Source organism: Rhagoletis zephyria, unplaced genomic scaffold (genome assembly GCF_001687245.7).
Source record: "Rhagoletis zephyria isolate East Lansing unplaced genomic scaffold, Rhagoletis_zephyria_1.1 Rzeph_scaffold_00398, whole genome shotgun sequence".
Classification (NCBI taxonomy): Eukaryota; Metazoa; Arthropoda; class Insecta; order Diptera; family Tephritidae; genus Rhagoletis; species Rhagoletis zephyria.
The window spans coordinates 46,030-69,867 of NW_016157482.1; the positions used below are offsets into that span (position 1 = coordinate 46,030).

A 23,838-nucleotide genomic window follows, 5' to 3' on the forward strand; every position below is an offset into this window, starting at 1 on the left:
TGTACATATAAATACATTTACGAAGGCAGCCCATTTGCAATCATTCACTTCTCTTCTTTTTTTCTTTCCTCTTACAGCGCGCAACGAAAATGGCTTTCAGCTATTCAAAATGGAAGCTGGTAAATTAATTAATGGCTGTAGTCATCATAACTCAACAGATTTACACAAACAAATAACTCCTAAAGCAATATAAAGGAAAGCGCGCACACACAAATAAATATCCCAGAAGCGATTCAAACATTTGCCCAACTCCCGCACCTCACCTCCCTATTTTGAGCGCTCGACTGCGAGCATCTTAGGCCGAAAATGTATGGGTTATTATTGGAGAATCTCTCCGAGTATATCAAATCCGTTTACGGTGAGGACAAATGGGAGGATATACGACGTCAATCTGGCATCGATTCGCCATCGTTCAGTGTGCATCAAGTTTATCCAGAGAATATGCTGAACAAGTTGGCGAAAAAGGCGCAACAGGTAAGTCGAATGAAGTGGATGTTCGTAAATAAATGCATCAATGATATGCATGCGTACATATGTAGATATGTAAATATTTTAAACCGAAAGGCATTTAGTATGTATGCCTGTAAGTACCTCTAAAACACGCTGAAAAACATGTCAAAGGGATAAGAAAACGAAGTGCAAATTAACTGGATTACCTGCTTATGAATATGTATAATTAATTGAGCTGCTAATTGGTCGTCTTTGAGTTGAAAGCTTACACCAGAGCTTCCTAAAGTGGGTTCCGTGAAATGAATTTTAGTATGAACAAGCACCGCGGTCAGTTTGAGTTGCACACAGAGAGCAATGTTCTATGAACATTTACCAGATATTGTAAATGTTATCCGATTTTAATAAAATTTTGTATGTAGCTTAGTTTTAGCTAGAAAGATTTAAATCTGAGAGCTAGTACAAATTTACACTTTAAATATAGAAAAAATCTATCGCCCTCCTGTATGCCATATAAACACAATTCACATGAAAGTGCCTGAGTTTCAAATGGAAGGGCAAAGCAAAAGCATTCTTCCAACGTTGGATAGCAGAAAAAAGACTTCGAGAGAAAATGTCAACAAATGTCCGGCAAACTTCGCGCAGGCTGACCCCAAAAAAAAATTTTAACTATAAATTAAGGAGGGAGAAACTCCAATCTCCTGTTCACACTAAATTTAAGGTGTCCCCCTCAAATTTTATTGCATATTGCTTTAATGGTGCTATCATTTACTAACGCTTCAAAGTGGGACTTTTATAAGCGAGGAGGATCCAAAGGATACGAATGAAAATGTACTTAACTTGCAATACGATGTAAATATGTCCAAAGATTCCACCCACCGAATTTTGGATCTTTTCAGCCGCCAGTTCGCTATCATTTCTTAATGCACTCTATTAATCTCCATATATATAAATACTCCCATTGTTAAAAAATTTCATTAACTAATCATATAATAAAAATTAAGATATACTTTTCAATTTCATTTGCTTTACAAAAAAAATTTCAATGTACACATAAATATTTTAGATGTATGCAGAATACACTTCAATTCACTTTAATACACAAATTTTTAGCGGCCTTGTTTCAAAGCTGTCGAGATGGAAGATAGACGTTTTTCTATTGTCAACGAATCAATTCCATGGTCGCAAGACACATTCATTAAAGTATAAACAGAACCAAATCTCTGAGCAAATTTGGTCGGACGGAGCGATTCCGTCTGATGGTATACGGCGCAACATTTCGCCTAGTAAAACATAACCGAAACGGCATTCGCATCAGCTGACTGACAAATAAAAATATATAAAAGTACTAAAGCGAACATATGAATCCCCAAATTTACCCATTCTGCTTCTTTCCTTAATTACTGCTAGACAAAAGAAGAAACAAAGCTATTTGCTTGACTTTTTGAGGATGTAACGGCATCTCAATAATGACTTTTGGATTATCATTACTCCAAATGCAACGATTTTGTTTTATTAACGTACCCATTCAACCAAAAGTGAGCTTCATCGCTGAACTAAATTTTCTTTTGAAAATTGGGATCGGTGGCCATCGCGTTTTGGGCCCCCATTCAGCGAATGTGCGACGCGTTTGATGGTCGTTCGGCTTCAATTCTTGCACGAGTTGAATTTTGTAAGCCCGCAAACAAAGATCCTTCCGCAAAATCTTCCATAAAATGGATGGGCACAGCTCCAATAGTTGCGCGCGATGGCGGATGGACTAATTCGGGTCTTCTTCAATACTCTGCTCCAGAGCAGCAATAGCGTCTTCGGTCCGCACTGTACGGCATCTCTGTGGATGCGCATTATCCACTAGAGCAAACGTGGTGCGAAACCGATCCATGGTTGCTGGAATTTTGGACTCTGCTGGCCAGAAATAGCTTGCAGTAGCACATAGCTTGGTTTTCTCCCTGATATGAGACCTATCTGTTCAAAATTAGTGCATATTTATTCAAAAGTACTCGCACTCGTTCTTTTCCCGGTGAAACTGTCTTGAGGGTGTCACCTAACTTTCTGGTGGGACCCCGAATTTTCTCAAGATATTTGCGGCCATTCTTTATTGGGCAGCATTTCCAGCTCTTCACCGATCGCGTATAGCTCGCGTTGAGTTCTTCAAAGGCGTGGCCTTTTTCTTCCTAGTGCTTAATCTGCGGCGGTATGTAATGAGCAGGAAATGTGATTCCACTGCGTCTTTTATTGTTATAATGGCATTTGGATAAATGTTGGTGAAGTGATAAAGCGCAAACAGTCAACGGCGTAGCGTAGACGTAGGTTGACGCAGACACGATCTATCTTATGGGATTCGCGTGTTAACGAAAACTCACCACCCTATGGCGGTGACGTTGCCGTTACTTCTCTCTCTCTCTTTCTATCAACAGTAAATTTGATATGCTGATACGGACGTCAACCTACGATTACGCTACGTCGTCGACTAGCTGAGCTTTTAGTCCTGGGACATCCTTGATTCTCACATATGTACATATGTATGTTGGGTTCTCGAAGAGTATTCCCATAGAGCAGAGGTGTGAGAATCGAGTTGCGAATATGCTTTCTTTAAGCACTACATAATCAATTTAGTTTCTCGTATTGATGATGAAGGCTAAATGATTCCCTATTTAATCACCCTGGCATAAAAATTGCTGAGTACGATTTTCATTTCTTGACGGTGGCAGCAAAATAGAGATATCTGGACGTATCGTCCTTATCTTTCGTCGGAGTGTAGGAACAAATAAACAATAGGTTGAAGATTCCCGCTATGATGCGGATTGTGACGATAAACTTGTACACCGCAGGGAATGGCAGTGCTCACCGACGGTGTCTCTCTTTCACCGCAAATGCTGCTGTAAAAATTTCCTACTTCAAATAAATATTCACATTTCTTCAATATCCTCACTTATTTCCTTTCAGGTACTCGGTGTTTCCGAACGTGAATTCATGGACCAAATGGGTGTTTATTTTGTCGGCTTTGTTGGTCAATATGGTTACGATCGCGTTCTCTCCGTACTTGGTCGACATATGCGCGACTTTCTCAATGGACTCGATAACCTGCATGAATACTTAAAGTTCTCCTACCCCCGCATGCGTGCGCCATCATTCATTTGTGAAAATGAGACACGACAAGGACTCACATTACACTATCGTTCGAAGCGGCGCGGTTTCGTCTACTACACAATGGGCCAAATACGTGAAGTGGCACGACATTTCTACCACAAGGAAATGCACATCGAATTGGTGCGCGAGGAGATTCTCTTCGATACGGTGCATGTGACATTTCAGCTGACATTCGATAATCGTGCATTTACACTGGCTTCGTTGGCGATGACGCGCGAAGAGAAACACTTGCCCATCAGTGCACATGTACTCTTTGAAATATTTCCATTTTGCATCGTATTTGGGTAAGTATACGCCACGGTGAGCGGTGCTGGCGGATGGGTTGCGTGCTGGCCTGTTGTACCTAAATACCAAATGCCTGTCATTTGAGTATACATACGTATGTATATTTATTTATGTACATGTGTATATGGCAACAGCGCTTGTGGTTGATTTTAATTATGTGGCGCAGCAGTGCATTGCAGCGGTGGCAACTTAACTGGCGCATTCGCATTGGCTGCAGCTGTTGCCTGGCCACACAACTTGTTACTTCGCAGCGCCTGCAATGCATTTCAGCGCTAATTTTGTGGCTGTTTTTTTTTTGTTCTTCTTTTTATTGCGTCATCTTATTGGTTGCTGGTGCTATGGCTGCTGCTGCAAATTTATCGCCGCTATGCAGTGCCGATATGGTGGTACGTAGCATTGGTAATTCCCTGATGGTCATTCTGCCCGACCTACTTGGCCAGAAGATTACCGCCTGGTTCGATCTGGTGCGTCCATTAATTGCCTTCAAATTCCAAACCGTAAGTAGAGGTCATGCTAATGAGTAATTTTTAAATTTACTAACGGTGTGTGGCAGCTGAATGCGGTTTGAATTAACTTCGGTGGCTTTGTTATTGCCGAGAAACGCTGGTGAGTTGAGATTTTTTGTCGAAAGGTTGCATTCAACTGCCATGCGTAGGTGTATGTAGGTTTTAATAATTAGGTTAGTGAGATTTTACGTAATTTTCTATTTTTGTACATTTAATTAGATTTTAAACAGAACGAATAATATTTTCGAATTAGTCACAGTGGAGCCTGTGACCGACCGCGTTGCACTTCAGCCCTCCACTGAACTTTTGCTGCACGATGATGGATCTGAACCCGAAAAGACGTTGCGCTTAAAAGGTAATAAAAAATGGCGTGAGTACAAATTAAACATCTGTTTAAGCATTACATTAATTTCATTTCATTTTTTCGGAATCAGTACATGACTTTTTCATAACTTCACTTCAAGAATAGTTCAGGACTAAATATTGTACTGAAGTAGTCCTTAAATGGCTCTGAAAAGGTCTTTAACTTGTCCCGAAGAGATCTCGAACAAGTTTTGAAACGGTTCCAAAATATTCCCAAATTAGCCCCAAAATACTCCTGAGCTGGACCCGAAATGTTCCTGAAATAGTCGCTAACTAGCCTTAAATGGTGCTAAAATAGTCCTGCACCAGTTCAGAAATGGGCCTTAACTAGTCGAAAAATGAACCCCAACTAGTCGAAATAGTGATGAACTAGTCTCGAGTGATCTAGAACTGGGACTGAAAGGGTCCTGAAATTGTCCTGAGAAGGCCCCGAAACGTTCAACGAAACAGTCGAGAACCCAACATAATAGTTTTTATTTACAAAAGTCATTAATAAAAATCTGTCAGTGATTTTTACTTTTAAAAGTCAGCAATATAAATCAATCACCGACTTTTATTTTTTAAGTCATACGGTCTTCTACTAAAAATAAACGTTGGGTTGTAACTCTTATCGACGAAATAAAAAATATTTCTCATCTAATAACTGTTATGGAGCAACGTTTTTGCTATAAAACTTATAAATGTTATGTCCCTGATTTTTACACCATTGGCGCTCGGTGCTACTTTTATGGCATTCCAGCCCAACCATATTTATTTAGTATATTTTAAAAGTTTGGAGATACTCAATCAAAAATTACTTCGAATTAAGTTTAAAAATATTACATACATTTTCCGAAGAAGAAACATTTTTTTTTTTTTTATTCAGGTCAAATGGTTTACATGGAAAATTGGCGTATGATCATGTTCCTGGGCACGCCGGTTATGCCTGATCTCAATTCACTCATTACAACCGGGTTGTATATCAATGATTTGTCAATGCATGACTTTAGCAGGTAAATAAATATAACAAGCGATCTTTACATGTCATATAGAGATATCGAATTTAACACCTGTTAAATGCTACTACTCTTCAGAGATCTCATGTTGGCCGGTACACAGCAATCCGTCGAACTCAAATTAGCGCTCGATCAAGAACAACAAAAGTCGAAGAAGCTAGAAGAGTCTATGCGTAAGCTGGACGAAGAAATGAGACGTACAGATGAGTTGCTCTATCAGATGATACCGAAGCAAGTGGCTGATCGGCTGAGACGTGGCGAAAATCCGATTGATACATGTGAGGTAAATGATTTGGAGATACGTATTAATATTAATCCTACTAACAGGCCTATGCTGCCTGTTTATTTTGAAAAATTCTCTAAGATGGTTGCCACCTGTTCAAAAATTTTAAATGAGTTTAAATAACAGGTTAAGTGAAATATTTTAATATGGATATAAAACAAGAGAGGTTTAAGAAATCTTCATTTCAAAAATATTTTTAAAGGGGTTGCCACCTGTTTGAAAATCTAAAATCAATTTACGTAACAAGTTAAATAAAATATTTTAATATGGGTATCGAACGAGAGAAATTTAAGGAAAGCTGGATCTATTTCTGAAATATTTATTACGGGGGTTGCCACCAGTTCAGAATTTCAAAATCAATTTCGTTTACCAGTTATATGAAATATTTTTGTACAGGTGTCTGAGGAGAGAGCTTAATTCCTAAATATTTTGAATAGGGCTGCCACCTGTTCGAAGAATTATAATGAATTTAAATATCAAGCTAAACAAAATATTTTAATAAGGGTATCAAACAATAGAAGTTTAGGAAATTTTGTATTCCAAAATATTTTTAAAGGAGGCTGCCACCTGTTTAGAAATCCAAAATTAATTAAAGGCACAAGTTAACTAAAATATTTTAATATGGGTATTCAATGAGAGAGGTTCAAGGAAAGCTGTTTCGAATATATTTTTTCGGGCTTAGACATATCAAATCAATTTAATTGAAAGTTAGATGAAATTCTACTAACGTTATAAACGTGTGCTACTCTTTCTTCGTTTAAAATTTGGCAAAAAAATTGCTTATGACCTGGATTAGCATATAGCATATTTTTCTAAAAGGATTACCACCTGCTTAAAATGCTAAATTATAAGTTCAGCGATACTTTACAATAAGGATGCCAGAAGAACGAGATTAAAAACAACACTTTATTACGAAACTATTTTAAAGGGGATTGCCACCTATTTATATAGTTCAATACAATTTTATTAATCAGTTAAATGAATTATTGCAATACGGGTTGCCAACGAATATGGTTCAGAAATGCCTGATTTTAAAGAGCGTTGCCACCTGTCAGATTCGTTTTTTTTTTTTAAGTATTTATTACAAGATGGATATCAATCGCAATAGGTCTAATAAAGTTTTCTTTCGAAAATATTTTTGAATAATTAAGCTCTGCCTAACTTCTTTCAATCCCTCTCCTTCGTTTTTTTTTCAGATGTTCGACTGCGTGTCCATACTTTTTGCTGATGTGGTCACATTTACCGAAATCTGCAGTCGCATCACACCCATGGAGGTGGTGTCCATGCTAAATGCAATGTACTCCATATTCGACACACTCACCGAAAGAAATAATGTATATAAAGTTGAAACAATTGGCGATGCCTACATGGTTGTGTCAGGTGCGCCAGAAAAGTCTGCAAATCATGCGGATAAAGTTTGTGATATGGCCTTGGATATGGTTGATGCCATAACGGATCTAAAAGATCCCTCGACAGGCCAACATTTGCGCATACGTGTTGGCGTGCATTCCGGCGCAGTTGTTGCTGGTATTGTGGGTTTGAAAATGCCACGATATTGTCTCTTTGGAGATTCGGTTAATACGGCGTCACGCATGGAATCCACGGGCGCCGCCATGAAGGTTCACGTTTCCGAACCAGCCAAGCAATTTCTAAGTCCTTGCTACAAAATGACTGAGCGTGGTGAGATCGATGTGAAGGGTAAGGGTCCCATGAAAACCTATTGGCTGGAGGAACGTGAAAATCGCAAATCATTACAGTTGCCGCCCGAACTATTTCACCCGATTTCGACGTTCACTGCGCCGACTGCTACCGCTACAACTAGCTCTATTCCATCTACAGCGCCATCTACATCCGATCGTCGCTTGAGTGTGTCACAGACGCTGAAGGCGATTATGCCAGCGGCTGCTCAACCGGTTATAGGTTCCGTCGAACGTATGCAATTGGCCAATGCCACAAGCGCTATGATAAACTCAATGGATCCGGGGACGAGTATATCAACAACGCCACAGACTAGTGCCAGCAAGGAACGTGGACGTATATACTCGCCGGTAACTTTCACAGATGTTGCACGTCGCAGCATAGCCAATTCACCGGTGCGCAATGCTTTTAACAATAATGAGCGTGGTCGTGAATCGCGTTCAAACTCGATGGGGCACGTTTTCATGCGTTCGCCTAGCGACATTTTCGGTTCCCTCGTTTTAGATACAGAAGAATTTTTGGAAGACTTACAATACTCACGAAGTTCATTGGTTAATAGTGCCACCAGCTCAGCGCTTTGCCCCTACAGCCCTGCGCCTACCTTCCGCATTGGCAGCGCACCGTCAAAGCCACGTCCAAATGATCCCGATCAATTTACTCCCGAAGAGCTGGCAGCAATGGAACAGATTACACCACCATCGACAGCGCCACCTCGTGAAACTCTCACCTGCAAAGTGGCACCATCGACATCGTCAGCATCAGCGTCGCTGGAGAAATCCAAAGCCAGGTAGGTGTCGGCGCATTGCGAGCATGTCAAGCGTACTTGAGAGAGAGAAATTAGTTACAAGCTACTCTATTTCGGGAATTCTACGGATTTTCAAAGCGAATTTTATGCGGAGATCGTCACGAGTTTATCGTAGAGGTATTAGAAATGAAATATGATTTTAATTGTGGCTAACATCATCGGCGTTAAAAAGAACTGCAGTTCTTCCTAATTCCACAAAAAAAAAATTCAAAAACACACTCTCTATATCTTCCTCTATATACCGGTCTTGGCATGTTAGTTAATCATATAAAAACTTTACTCTATAACTGTTCATCAATATACATATATTAAAATGAAAAGTAACACATTTTTTAGCCGTTTAAGTCCACATAAATATTTGTAAAAACTCTTCTTTCTTCATCACCCTTTCTCTTCCACTTCTGAATAATTTCTCTTTCTAATTAGAAAAATCACCTTCTCACGTAGCCTAACCGTGCCGCAAGAGCCAGTTGTCACACCACCAACCGCGCAACCAGAGACGGCACAGTCAACCAGCGCTCCGGAAGCCGCTGCAGCCTCCACCCCAGTGCCACCTATACCGAAGGGTACGGCAGTTGCGATTCCCACTACATCCGTTACGAAACCTATACCAGCAAGTAAGAATATATCATTCGACAGCAGTCGTACGTCATCACATGAATCGTTATCGCCCTGTTCGCCACCGATTCGCTCCAATTCCGCACCTCTACCAATGTCCAAGTCAGCACGTAAAGCATTCCTCGCTGCAAAACAAACAAAAGCGATAGAAAAGTTGGATAGAATGATTGAAGAAGCGAGCGAAGTTGATGTGCAAAACAAGCGTGCAAATATGCGACGGATGGCTGCCTTTCGGGATGAAGGTGGTGGCGATGAGGGCGGTGGTGGTTGTCCGCTCTTTTTGCCACCACCACCACCACCAGGTCCACAAATGACAAACTCCTTATCAGATTCGGGCATAGCACATCATGGGTGAGTAATCCGAAAATGATGCTTACCTGAAATAAGTAAATGGATAATTTATTTTCTCAATCTTTTTTACAGTCACAATCACAGCTATTCGTCTGTGCACTACGCTACTTGTCATCATGGTCACCAACCTAAAATGGCCAACAGTCATAGTTTCAGTCACGCGCGTACATCGGGTCATCAGTGTTGTGCAGGCTATAATCACTCTAATGGGCGACATAGAGTGCATTCCAATGCATGTCAATTGCTGTAAGGGCGACGGCCAGCTATACGAATTGTGCTCGTGAAGGTGCCACACAGGTGTACTCTGGTATATTAGTGGCGGAAAAACTAACATAAGAAACAAAACCATGAATAGTACCAAAGAAAATAAATATTTATTTAAATTAAATTTAATATTAAAGTAGAGCCCTATGAACAATGGAATATCATATGCTGGTACATATGTATGTATGTAGTGTGTACACAATTACTTAGTTATAAGAGACTACAAATTATAGTCTTTAATTTAGGCCTAACAAAATGATTTTCACTTATTTTTCAATTTCCTTTTTTGTAATAAATTTTTTAGTTTCCTTAAATGTGCACCAATCGTACATCTATAGGGCAATTCTGGCTAAGAAAGTTGCAAGTCTATTGTAAGACTATTGAAAGACAGTAAGCAAGATAGTACGAAAGATTTTGTTTATTATGGCACGAAAGCTCCCTTGCAAACTTGTCTGGTGAAAAGCTCTTTTGACAGAAAGCACTTGAGTCGCAATGGCCGAGTGAGCAAAGTACTTGCGTGCAATTCGAGGTTCGAATCCTCGAGTAGAGGAATTTGTTTCTTGCTTTAATTGCAATTTTTTAATATTAGATTTTATTGTTTAAAAGCTACAGTACATTAGTTGCGTTCCATATGATTCACGATTTGCAGGTTTTTACAGGAAGTCGTTCCAGGTGACCACCTTCCATAAGGTTTATTAATGGAGAAAACAGCTGTTCCTGCAAATTGTGAATTTCGTGAATATCGTGAAGCCTCTGGAACGCAACTATTTTTTGAAATACATTTAATTTTTGGAAAATTATTCTGTAACAGTAAACTAACTTCTCAAAAATTAAAAGAAAACCTAATTCAATAATTATTAGTTCAATAAACGGTAAAAAAACATAAACATAATATAAAATTACATAATCTAAAAATTGCATCAAAATTAAATTTAAAAAACTCAAACTATGCGTTTTAAATTAAATAAGAATTAAATAAAATTAAAAGGAAAAAAATGATTAATTTTTAGAAACTTATTTTTTTCTTTTTGAACTGAATTTTCTTAAAATTTTTAGATTTTATTGTTTTAATTGTAATTGTTTAGAATATTTTCTAATATTAGGGTGCTATTTTATTATTTTTTTAAATATTTTTTTATTTTGTTTATATTTTTTTTTAATAATATTTTTGTCATCTCACTTAATTTTAGAACCTACTTATCTTTATTTTTTAATTATTAAAATTGTTTATTTTTTAATTCAAATTTCTTTTAATTTTTAGTTTTTCTTTAATTTTATCTTTAGAATACTTATCGCCAAAAGGCAAACATAATATGGCTAAGATCCCCCCGTTTCCAGATCCTTCAAAATAAAATAAGTTTCTTAAAGTTAATTTAAAAGAAAATTTAATTAAAAAGAAACAAAATAAATTAAAGTAATAAAAAATTTTAGTTTTAAGACCCTTTTTTTCTTTTTTTAAATTAATTTTCTAAAAATTCTTAGATTTATTGTTCAAAAGGAAGTTTTTTTTTAATTATTAAAAAGCTATTTTCTACTATTAAATTTTTTTTTATTTAATTTAAAAGAAAAAATATTTTTTTATAATTTCATTTAATTTTAGAAACTACTTTTTTATTTATTATAATTTTCTTATTTGATTTTTTTTCCATTGTTAGTTTTTATTTACTTTAATTTATTTCATCGCTAAAGGGAAAACAGAATAACGCTAAGACCTCCTCGCTAACAGATCTGTCATTTAGTTTTTCGAAATACTGAGAAGAACTTTAAAAATAGTTGCCAGAATTTACAAGTGTCTTTCGAGAGACCTTTGTCCCTCGAAAAATTGTGGTGAGTTGAAAGAAAGTTACCAAAATTTCCCTGTTAAGCTCTTCTTACCAGACCAAAATTTCCTCAATCTCCTTGTACTTCCCGACCTGTGACCTGTGTTCCAAAGCGCTTGAACTCTTATTGTGCTGCCAGAAAACACTTTATCTTGTTTTAGTTCTCCGCTATACCAACCTTCTTTTCCATACTGAAACACTGTGCTGGGTTTCCCTGGGTTTCGAGCCACCGATTTCAATATCATCTACACACCCCAAAGGTACCTTGCTTTTGCTCTATATAGTGCCGCTGCGATTCAAATTGGCAGCTTTTATTACGCCTGCTAGCTTGAGATTGAAAAATTCGCAGGAGTGTGAATCGCCTTGTTTTAAATCTGGTTTACTCTCAAACGGCGCGGAGAGGGACCTTTCCAAATGTGAACGAAGCTAAAGGCTGTACTCAACATCCCTCTACATAGCCGTATGAGTTTTGAGGGAATGCCAAATTTAGATGTGGCATCGTATAGGCAGCTTCTTTCCGTACTATCAAACGCGTCCATCCACACTAATGGTTCAAGTTTGCAGTGGCCAATGAGGAGCTGAGACCACCGCTGTTCTACCTAAGCCGGCCGCTATCTCATACCTCTGCATTCCCTGGTGACCTTGTACCTTGAGTAGGTGAATGTTATGGAGTTCAGCAAGGGCGTTGAGGTTCGCAATCGCCCAAATGCTAAGGATGGCATCGAATGATGATAGTGTCTTAAGTGCTCCCTGGCAGTCGGAAGTGTTAGGATTCTGCCATTATCATACTCTCTACGTAACTTCATTTCTGCACTCCGATTGGTGACGTATACTACCACTTGGAAAATACTCCGGGACCTGCCTGTCCCTATGCAGTGTTTAGGAGCCGTCAAAGTAACGCTGTAGATGCCATTGTCCGAGAAGATTTTTAACAGTCCGTCAACTACCACGGTCCAAAGAAAGGGTGACATTACCCGTAACCTCCTCTTGCGGGCATCCTTTTATTGTTTGCAACCGTACCACATTACACGCAGTTTCAGTTTCAGAGATTCTCTTTTGGGGCAGTTTGGCAATACATCTACGGATAGTTGATTGCACCATCCATTTCTCGAGTGCCCGAAAAACCCCCCATAATATGGCTCCTTTAATATCGAGGAAGGCACATAGCACAGTTTTGTCCACACTCAAAGGGACCCTCTATCTTCGTACTCAGCACGTACAAAGCAGTGCCCGTGGATCTTCCCCGCTTATATGCAAGCTGGATGCAGATGGGCCAGTTTCATACCATTAGATTTAATTTCGTTATCGATAACCTTTCGCATTGCTTTTATTAAAAAGGAGATTAGGTTTATAGGGATTTATATCAATCGAACGTGTCAAGCGTCCATCGCGAAGAATGATGATGAAGAAGGTCTGTACTCTCGAGACTCAATCATCTGTGTAACGGGAGTGACATCCGGAAAGTGGGCAGAACGCAAGGCAAGGGCTCTTTCTTCTTCATTAAATGTATATGTGCGAAATGACACTGTATGAATCATACAACGCTTAGATTCGAATTGTTCTTATTTAATGCCAAGTGGAGATACAGCATAAAAGTTTTTGCAAAAAAAAATATAATACATACGTATAATAAATCAGATATTATACATAGATATTTATGAAAAGAAAAGCAAATATACACATACATACATAGAGATGTGTACGTAGAGTTGAAAAATGTTAGTACTAAATGTTAGAATACATAAAACAAAACAATAAACACGTGCAACTGTATACTAAAGATAATACCTCTTCAAACGACAATACGAATATGGGCTAGTCAAATTTTAAATAGCAGAAGTAGTAGTGAAGAGAAAAGCAGGAGGTAAAAAATATACATAAATAAGTATGTACTTTAGGGTGCCTCACCAACAAAAATCGCGATTTTATACCGGGATTATAAAATTTATTTTATGTATCTAAAGATTTCAACCAAATATTACGGAAAAATATTAAGATTTAAGTGAGCTGGACCGATTTGAAAATGCCTTCAAAAATCTCATAATTTTTATTTCGTTGATAAAACAAAAATAAAAAATTAATATTAATATAAGGTTCACGTATTTATTAATACGCTTCTGAAATATTTTGGCAAAAGTCTTAGAATATAATAAATTTTTTGTTTCTGATGGAAAAAATACCAATTTTTTTTTTATATATATATTTTTTTTTGTATCTGTGAGTGATGCACCCTAATGTACATGTATTGTAGTAAATTATCATTAAAATAAAAAAAAAATAAAAATTTAAATTTATTAGAAAAATTTAAACATTTTGAATTTTGTACACCATTGAAATTCTAAATGTTAAAATCAATGTCAATGTAAAGGTACCACCTGAATGAAATGAAAATAGTGAAAGCATATCCTGTAATTATAAAAGAAATGTACAAAAAAAAGGAAATTACCAAAGCAAAGATATTTTTCTAGGAAAGCCAACGAAAAGCTAGGGATAAAAGAATTGAATAAGACTAATAAGGAAATTTTAAATCTAGTTGTATGTATGTAGTATTTTCTTGAAATCTACAAATGTAAAACACTGAAAACACTTGTAAGTTGTATGTATGTATGTACATAATTGTGTGTTTAAATGTGAGTATTTACGTACTAACTATATAGTGAAGCTATTTATCAGTTATTTAAATCAAAATATATTATTGTTAATGTTTCGAATTATTTAAAAACAAAAATTAGAAGTATTAGGTACAGTGGTAAAAAGTACTTTTAAAAAAGTAGCTAAGCAGCTAATCAAAAAGTCACTAAGACCCGTCTGTATGTAGCATGTACACACAAAAAAGAGTTATTATAAAGCATTAATTCAAAAATGTTTTCGCTACTAAAGTCGCTGTTGTGCTTTGTTATATTTAGGCTGCTTTGTAAGTGAAACAAAATTTTAAAGATTAAAATATTTTGAAAAATTAAAAAAAAAATCTATTTCATATTATTTTAATTAGGAAACGCTTTGGGTTCTTTTGGCACACTAATGTTGTTGTAGAGGACGACACAACGGGATCAAGGCCGACTTGACCCATATTCAACGACTAACGGTTTTACTTAATTTCCTTTCAAAGAGGTGGTTAGAATACCAATCAAGAAAAAAAAACGCTTGATACAATTAGTCTGTTCCAATAGCAGTCCGGTTTACAGGATTTAGTCAGAACTTACAGGAAGTCGTTCCTATTGACATAAAACCTGTAAGTGGGAACACATTTGTAATCATGTAAATCAGCTGATCGTTTGACACTTTTCATGAACTTACAGGAAAAAAAACTCCGGACTAAATCATGTAACTTCTGACTAGGAACAGTTGCTCAGTTACTCTCTCAAATGTGTTCCCACTTACAGGTTTTATGTCAATAGGAACGACTTCCTGTAAGTTCTGACTAAATCCTGTAAACCGGACTGCTATTGGAACAGACTAAATATGAGCTGGACCGCTGGCCGAGAATCACGTATGTAAAAAAAACTTGGCAGCTTTTGATGCATGGGCTCGAGATGAACAGAGTAAACGTGTTAGATGACGGGGTATTGAAAGATTGAATTGCACTATGGCCAAGAAAGAAACTTTTAAGCGGGCGGCTTTCCAAAATATATACAATGTCGGGGAGAGTACGTCCTCATGAGTGACATCTGTTTAATACCATGCGGCTTCGACTTAACGTTACGAAATTCGCCTGATGATTGGCGTCTGCGCAGATAGCTGGTTATCCACCGTTCCGTACGACCAAAGAGCGAGGGTCGCGTGGGTCTTCTTGTGCGTTGGCATAAACGGGTAACGCGTCACGAGCTGCGACTGCATCAGCACTGCAGATTCGGCTTTTTCTATTTAGGTTTAGCTGCAAAAAAAAAATTTATATGTATCTTCTAGCGTTTTTTCACTCTCGTCCTCGAATAGCCTTGCGGCCAACCAATCAGAGTATTGGAAAGATTTAAGAAGTCTGAGTTTAGCTCAGCTTTTATCCGCTGTAGCGATGCTCATCTTCGTTTATGAATGTTACCAAAACGCTATCCTACCTCGATTAATCACATTTTCTCGTCACCTCCCTCCCCCTTCCACACTATCTTTCCTTTTTAGACCCTCTCTTTTCTCTTCCCATTCTCTATATCTCTCAATCTCTCCCTCCATCTTACACTCTCCATTATATCCTTCTCATTATTCTTCCCTCTCTCGCTCTCCCTTCGTCTCTTCCATCTTACGCACACTTTCTTTTTCTCGCTCCTCTCACACTGTCTCCCTTTTTCTCTCTGCCTTTTTCTTTCTATATTTTTTCTCCCTTTCTATATTCTTTCTCTCTTTCTCACTCCTTTTATTACTTTCTGTCTCTCTTTCTCACTCGTTTTATTACTTTCTCTCTCTCTCTCTTTTTTCTCTTTCTCTCTCTCTTTCCCTCTTTCCTTTTGTCTTTCCTTTTCTGTTTCTCTCTCTTTCCGTTTGTCTTTTCTGCTCACTTTCTCTCTCTTTCCTTCTCTCGTTCTCTTTCTCCCTCTCTCTCTACAACATTTACGACCATGATTCAATAATACAAGGTTAGATAATTATTGACAGCTGCGGTTTGACACTCCCTTACAAAAGGTTGCATTTACGAAGGACAGAGAAAGGGCAAGAATGCAATCCCTTGTTTCGAAAATGGTAGTAGAAAAGTACGCAAAGTAGGCAATTAGTAGTGAAATTCCTTTCGTAAATTCTAATGTATTTGCAGGAAATCTGGCATTTTAAACGAAATGTTGAACGTAATATTGATATATCTACGTGAATTACGTAATTTATATGCTATTTAGCCGTATAAAAACTGCAAAATGACTCAGAATTAAAATAAGACTACTATGAGACTGATGTAAACATCCAATGCTTATGTTTTCATCAGTTAAATATGCTTCATATGCATATACAAATAAACATATAGCACAAAAGCTTATACTTTTATTTCACACCAAAGCTACACTGTTTCCATGTAAATTTGCAAAGAAGCAACACGGTTCCACTGCTAAGGGAGCGGTGCGAGAGAGACAACTGTCAGTTTATCGAACCTTGTATTATTGAATCATGATTTACGACAGTGTTTAATGAAGAACAATAAGAGCATTTTTTTATTTTATGAACTATTTTCTGCAGTAAACTCTGTAAATGCATACATATGTATATTATAATATATTGATTTTTGTATATTTACAATTTTGGAATTATTAAAAAAAGTTCAACGAAAAAACTTTGCAAAAATATTTTTTCTCTAAAAGCAGCAATTTGTCCGCCTTATGCATAAGCAGAAAAGCAAGTTTTTTATTTTTTAATTTGTTTATTATTTTCTATTAAAATTTTGAATTTTGCTAATTGGCTTGCAATGATTATAAAATATAAAAATGTCTTTAAAATTGCTTATATAAATTGCTCTTGAACGTGCTATTAAAGTGCAGTAAAACAAATTGAAACTGCTTTAATTGCATTCGCGAAGCGTGCTTGCGTCTTTGTGTGGCAAGTGTAAGTGTGTTTGTTCGAACAATAAGGCGTATCACAATAATATTTAAAGCTAAAACAAATGCATCTCTTTTTTCATTTTTGTAAAATTTGTAACTTTGGTAAACATTTTCAAGGATATAATTTTAGGCAGTTTAGTTGTATGTTTGTAGTAATACAGTTAAAGATGTCACAATGGTTTGACTAGAATCAAGGTGGGTTACAGTTGTTTGATGTATGTATGTGTGTGTGTGTGTAGTAGTAGTAGTTGGCGCACAAACTAACTAAATCTCATAGAATGTGGGCGCTGATGTATATTCGTTGTTGTTATAAATGACTGTGCCTTCGTTGGTTTCGATAGTTTTGATAAGTGTCTTGCAGTAGAAGCACACTTTCGAGTTCAACAAATGTTGCATAATACAATTGCTACACGATTGATGTTTGCAGGGCGTGAAAATAACGGCAATTGGTTTAGCGCAACATATTGGACAGAGTGAGTCCTCGGAAGGCAGTGTAATGTCTGAAAGCAGTGATTGCTTTAAGCGTAGCATATCGATGAGGCGGCGTACCTCATCAATTTCCAGCGGAGTTACATGCGTGGGATCTAATGCAAAAGAAAAACGAAACCGCTTTACTTAGTTTTGTATAAGCAGTAAGAGAATGATTTACTCACAATCAGAGAGCGCAAATTTTATTATTGGTGGATCGGCGCGTATTCTCTTCGTTGATGTCGATGGCATTGGTACGCGTACATCATTTGTTAGTGGATCGATGTGTGCGCGAGTTTGCGGATCAAAATTACCACGCGGTATTTCAGCTTGTTGTAATATTGGGGTTTTTATTTCACCTAAAGCGAACTCCAAATTGGCAAACTGAAAGCTGGGATCGGTGAGAAGAGCACGTGTGAGGCGCGTCACCTGCAAAAGGGCATGCGAGGCTTGTAAAGGCCTACAAAAATGATATTTGCAGTGTTGACATTACCTTTTGTGGATTACGATCTGTGTCAAGTTCTGAGCGCAGCAATGCCAACAAAATACCTAGCGCTGCGGTAATGATGGGAAAGTGGGTAACAGAATTCAAATCAGACGAGCACATATCGACTATGAATTGAAAGCAACCTGGTGGCACTGTGACACGTGATAAAACTTGACTGATTAATTGGCACACACGATTCAATATCAAATCACTATTGGAGCGTGTAGGTTCCTGAAATATTTCCGGCGCAATTGTGATTATCATTTCTAAGCAACGCATTAATGAGACAGTCAGTTCGAAACACATTGAACAAATTTTTAGCTGTTTTGGCTCGAAAACGGCATTCTCTTGTCGGTGTGCAGTATTTTGTATCTGATGGATAACAATAAACATATAATTTAAATAAGTGAAACTACATTTGATACCTACCTCCTGCAAGAGCAGTATAAACTCCGAAAATGCCCAATTCAATTGACTCAGCACCGAATTGAGAAAAGCCGTCGCGAGTGGCTCATCTTCGGCCAACTTCTGTCCAATCAATTTCTGAAAATGTCTCGAAGCATTTGCAGGCGCAATGTGATGTAGTAGACCGGTATGCGTCTCATTTTTGGCACGACTACGACAAAGTCCTATTTGTACAGGCTGATTACCGCCTTGCCAGATGCTGGGCTGTCGGGAATCGCGATAGCCAAAGCCATCACCAAGCCAAAAACGCAAAAGCAACCAATTACTTTGACCCCAAGCGCGATTTTCATAGGGACGCAAGAGCGATTTAACCAACGCATTTTGGCTGTGAAGAGTGTGGGGAAGAAATTAGTAAAGCTAATGAAGAAATTGTGCATTCGCAGAACCTTTTCTTTGGTGACTGTTCCAGAGCACGAACACCAGTTTTATGACAGGTCAACGTGCCAAGAGCCTGCAGTAACGAATCCTTGCATGAAGCCAAGATGATGCGAGGATCAGCGGAATGTAAGCCTAGAAATTCAGCTGACGCATTGACAGCACATTCGGCATCTGAAAATTAAATATAAATTAACAGTATAATTTTTAAATATCCATTTAAACAGGGGTTTATAAAGTACCACTTAGTTCAAACTGTACATGCAGATCATGATGACTAAAATCCATAACTGTATCCAGTAAAATGGGTAGTATATTTATATACACTTCAGGTACAAAAGAGAACAATGGCCCCAATTGTGAGCACGCCTATAGAAGAGAAACAAGGAATTGTTAGAGGATATGCAATTCAAATATTAAGCAATGCACGGCGATTTTAGGAAAGCTTAAGGGTGAATGTATGTAATCAAAATACTCCTGCAAAGTCAAATATTCAACTTAAGACTATTTTTTTTTTACATCCAAAGTACGCAGAGTTCTTTCCAGAAACCACACAATGGTCATACGACGATGTTTCCCCAGCGCTACAGCGCGATACCACGCCTGCTTGCGCGCCAACTCAATAGAACGCTTCTGTAAAAGAATTAAGCAAATTATTTTTTATTTAAAACATTTAATATACACTTATGTATATTTACTGCAAAGACATTTTCGCGTTGACTAAATTTCTGTTTTAAATCCGTAACAATATTACAATGATTTTCATTCATACAAACGCTCGCATGTTCTTCCAACACCTTCAGCTTGCGTTCAACATCTTCGCGATAGAATTTGGTTTCGCGCAGAACTTCATTTAAGGCAGCTATTTCATCTCGTACTGATGAAATCTATTTAAGTCAATAAGTAAAGTGTGAAGTATATAAAGTAATATGAATTTAGCTTGGAAAGGGAAAAAATTCTCATAATGCCCAGCACCTTTACAGTGTACTTATGTCCCAGCGAATAATAGTAGAGCACACAAATATCAAATAACTCTGATAGCGAACTCTCTGCATCACAATTACCCGGCGAAGCTTCTGGCAATGGATTCAAACGTGGATTAAAGAAATGTGTAAAAGTTGCAGAGGGGCTGCAAGGGAGATCGATCGTGCTATATTACAAACAATAAGCATAGACAAAAAAGAATTCGACCCACCCTTGCGGACCAACAACCGCAATATTGTTAAGGTTTGTTGTTGTTAAAAACATGCTGGGATCAACTTGAACGAGATAAAAAAAAAATTTCAGATTCAATGCACCTGCATCCACCTACTTTTTGTTACCATCAACTCACCCAACTCTCCAACTCGCATCACGGTACGATCTTCTTGTAGCAACACTTGCGTACGCTCCGCACCCAAATATGTTGTTATATCGTTACGATGTACTTTTCGTAAATGAGACAACACACCGCCTACACGATCGAAATGTTGATATTCAAAAGTGCCATCAAAGAAGTAGTCCGGTTTGATTTCCGCTTGTGTTGCAGGCAATTCACGTTCGAACAGTGTTCGTGTGGCATCTATGAGCATGCAAATAAATGAGAGTGCCACTGTGGACTCGATCGGATGCATTATGCTAGATTGCATAAGGAAGAACGAATGGAAAGGCTGTAGGGCAAAATGAAGTATAATGCAATTTACAGGCAAAATAGAATGATGTTTTGTTTTTTTACTCTCTGCTCCATACTAAGATCCATAACGTAGCGGCGCAACTTGGATATAAATATTTTTCGACTCGACGGCGTCAATTCGTCTCCATCCGTATTAGTGAAAAGTAGTATTAACAGATTTTTCTGCACATTATAAAGACTTTCGGTTGCTTTCGTAATTCTATCCACTTGCGAAAGGTATTTCTGCTTTGGGCCGCCAATACCTGTAAGATAAAAAGTGGATTACTTTAATACTATCTATTTCTTTAACATCTGACCTTCCGTCCATGCAATGGAGTCGGGCACCAGCTGCTGCATGAACTTATATTCTGGTGGCCGTATATACATTAGCAAAGCCAAACTGGAAATCATTTATTAGCCATTTCACTTAAGAAGAAAAAGTTACGTATGTCTAAGAAATTTGTGTTACCAATGTTTTTTGAAGAACTTATATTCCAGATACGTTTTACGCGTTTGCATATGCCTACACAAGCAGGTGAATACGTTTATGGCACTTTTTTGCTTCTCGTAATCCAGACCAACATGTGTGTGAGTATAGGTCGACAGCAAAGCATTCGCAAGCTTACGCATTATAAATTTTACCTCCTCATTTTCTAAATAATTCCACAAAAGCGAGAGTAGAGCCCCTAAAGTGCTCTCAGGAGTGCCCGGGAATATATCTGGTTCCTTATCGGTTTCCCTTTCAGTAATTTTGGAATTAATACAACTCTTTCACATAAAAAAGTTGTAACTTACTTGACAATCGTACAAAAGTTAACAATATGCGGTAACAGTTTGTCCTCGATCACGTATGGGTCGAACAATACTTGTGCTAACTTCTCAATCAGCAGTGTGGCGAAGACAACATAAACTGTTTTCTTTGTTGATATTTTTCCCTCGATATGATCCTTTTTCTTACAAGTTGAATTGTGCGCCAACACAGTAGCCAAATTCGCAAGATAACTAAGTAACAGGTCGGCTTTTTGTAAACGTACAATGGGTTTGGCTTGAATTGGCAGAAATCCTTCAACAGGATATTTAAAGGGCATATTTCCAAAATTTACTTGGATACCCTGATTGTAACCAAGTGAAACGGCGGGAAAAAATGAAATTCCAGGCCCACGTTCCAATTTACTGAAAGCGACGCCCATCGAATTTCCATTGCGAAAATATTCAATACTTTCATTGTCAACATCTATGCTTATACCGATAATATCACCAATTTGCCATTTGTCGCCATACCTGAAATTTAAAAAAGAATTAGATTTAAGGATTTGTAAGTATTTTGTAAGGATAGGCTTCAGCTTTTTATTTACTTACTTCGATGTAGAAATGTGCCATATTTGTTGCTTGCTTCCATCATAACCATAGCTCCATTTTGTATCGCCTACTCCGCTGTTCTCATTAAAAGTGCATTTGTTAGAGCACCAACCAATTTGCATAACACCTTTGCTATGCAAAAGTACCTAATAAATAAATGTATACGTATGTACATACATATATAAAAATTATTATGTATATGTATTTACATATTATGCTGTTGTTTGAATAGTTAAATGTTAATAAATAATTTCTATGTACATTAGGCCGGGTCAGTACAAAAATGAAAGGGATTATACTAGCCAAGCCTAGTTGGAAAGCTTACATCGAGAATTGTTACCTTTCTCCATACATTTTTTTTTTTTGATGCGGCTTTAAAGCGTGATAGATCGTATTTTGTAATAAAATTTTTAGTTTTATAGGAACCAAAAATTTAATTTCTTTAGAGATAAATTTGCTGATCTAAAAAGGATACAAAGTACTCAAATAAATATTTTTCCACCTGTACATATATGTATATATTTACACGTCACACCTTAGCATTGGATTGCGAAAGTTCGAGTTAGTCTTTTAGGACGTTGCTTTAGATACATAAAATAAGCTTTCATTTATTGTGTGTGAAAATTGCAAAATATGTTTTCGACCCAGCCTAATGCACATAAGATCGCATCATTCGGAAATAGAACAGCTAAATGTCCTTCGGACGTTAACGCACTTGCCGGCATGGCAACACGTTTAACTCAAGGTCATTACTCTTCGAAACTGACCGATTACCCCTTACCACAACTGTTATATACCAATGTCATGCTTCATTGAACACCTCAAACCCCTTCAAATGTAAACTGATTGCTTACCTCATACATCCAACGCCCACCATAAACGCAAACATTGGCCTTTATGGTATTAAAACTACCCTGTGAACGCAGCGATAGCCTATCGGCCGATATTCGCACTGTCGATGTAAAATCAATATCACAAATGGTGTGCTCTGGACCAAGCCTAGAGGCCATATCGATGCGTTGCGTCTTCGTCGCTTCTGTACTATTTGATTCGATGACATTGAGCCGTTCGTTTAACCAATTCCGCACAATGACCATTTGGCTGTTAGTGAAATAACATTTATCAGTCCCACACAAGTATATAGTATGTATGTGTGTACATGCAATGAATTAGAAAATAATCATATCCCCATTCAAATTGCCTTGAAAGGAATTTGACCATCAACTGGCCCTGAAAATTTACAACTTGTGAAATAGCAGCTCCTTACTTACTCAGATAATTTCATTTCATCCACTTTTGGCTGCTTTGGCGTGTCTTGTGTGGCGGAGCACCCGGCTTCATCATCCTCATCCTCTGGCTTTTGTTTCTGTGTTGTACTAATCTGTTCGAAAATATCCACACCAAATACTTTTACAAATAATTTTGCTATTGACATAATTTTGGGTAAGTGCACTGTTAATGCATTGGTGTTTTAATTGTCTATTTGGCTTATTCCGGTCAATTTAATCGGAGTAACAATTTTTTCCAAAAGATTCAAGTAACGAATGTGAGTTTTGTTTACCTTCGAAAATTTGATTAATTGAATACGTCTCTTCTTCTAGTTTGCAGCAGTTCGCAATTGATTCGAATGTCAGTGGGTCAAAACACCAGGTATTCCATATTAAACTTAATTTTGTATTAAACAATTTATTTTGCTTTTACAATGCACTAGCAGACCCGGCGAACTTCGTCCATCCAAAATCAATTTTTTATTGAAACATTTGATCTAACGTTTTCACCAACAATCACGTTCTCGTTACGTTTTGTGGTCGTCAGAAGGCGTATCATTCATTGCCATCTTATACTAAGTTCACATATAAGTAGATTATCCTCATTTTCGAGCTTAACTTCCTAATCTGTAATTAGAAAAAGAGATTAGCCATATAAAATTCCCCCCTT

The 23,838-nt window shown here is 37.4% G+C and overlaps 2 protein-coding genes across 2 annotated transcripts; one reads left to right on the top strand and one right to left on the bottom strand.

Annotated features, from left to right (window-relative positions):
- The first annotated feature begins 306 nt into the window (after positions 1–306).
- Positions 307–9,887, top strand: Gyc88E (Guanylyl cyclase at 88E). The gene is given in 9 exon segments (XM_017611389.1): positions 307–474; positions 3,394–3,881; positions 4,256–4,379; positions 4,608–4,743; positions 5,617–5,743; positions 5,825–6,029; positions 7,226–8,539; positions 9,032–9,501; positions 9,574–9,887. Coding segments are annotated over 9 exon segments (3,210 nt in total). The 3' UTR covers positions 9,752–9,887.
- Positions 9,888–16,866: 6,979 nt separating this feature from the next.
- Positions 16,867–23,335, bottom strand: Kpc1 (Kip1 ubiquitination-promoting complex subunit 1). The gene is made up of 18 exons (XM_017611356.1): positions 23,172–23,335; positions 22,755–23,001; positions 21,901–22,046; positions 21,337–21,822; positions 21,011–21,280; positions 20,859–20,941; positions 20,605–20,804; positions 20,224–20,539; positions 20,086–20,149; positions 19,866–20,019; positions 19,589–19,777; positions 19,410–19,523; positions 19,133–19,259; positions 18,902–19,064; positions 18,480–18,840; positions 18,057–18,422; positions 17,749–17,992; positions 16,867–17,679 (listed from the first exon to the last, which is right to left on the bottom strand). The coding sequence occupies exons 1-18, from the start codon at positions 23,333–23,335 to the stop codon at positions 17,360–17,362; spliced, it is 4,014 nt and encodes a 1,337-aa protein (XP_017466845.1). The 3' UTR covers positions 16,867–17,359.
- Between the last annotated feature and the right edge of the window lie 503 nt (positions 23,336–23,838).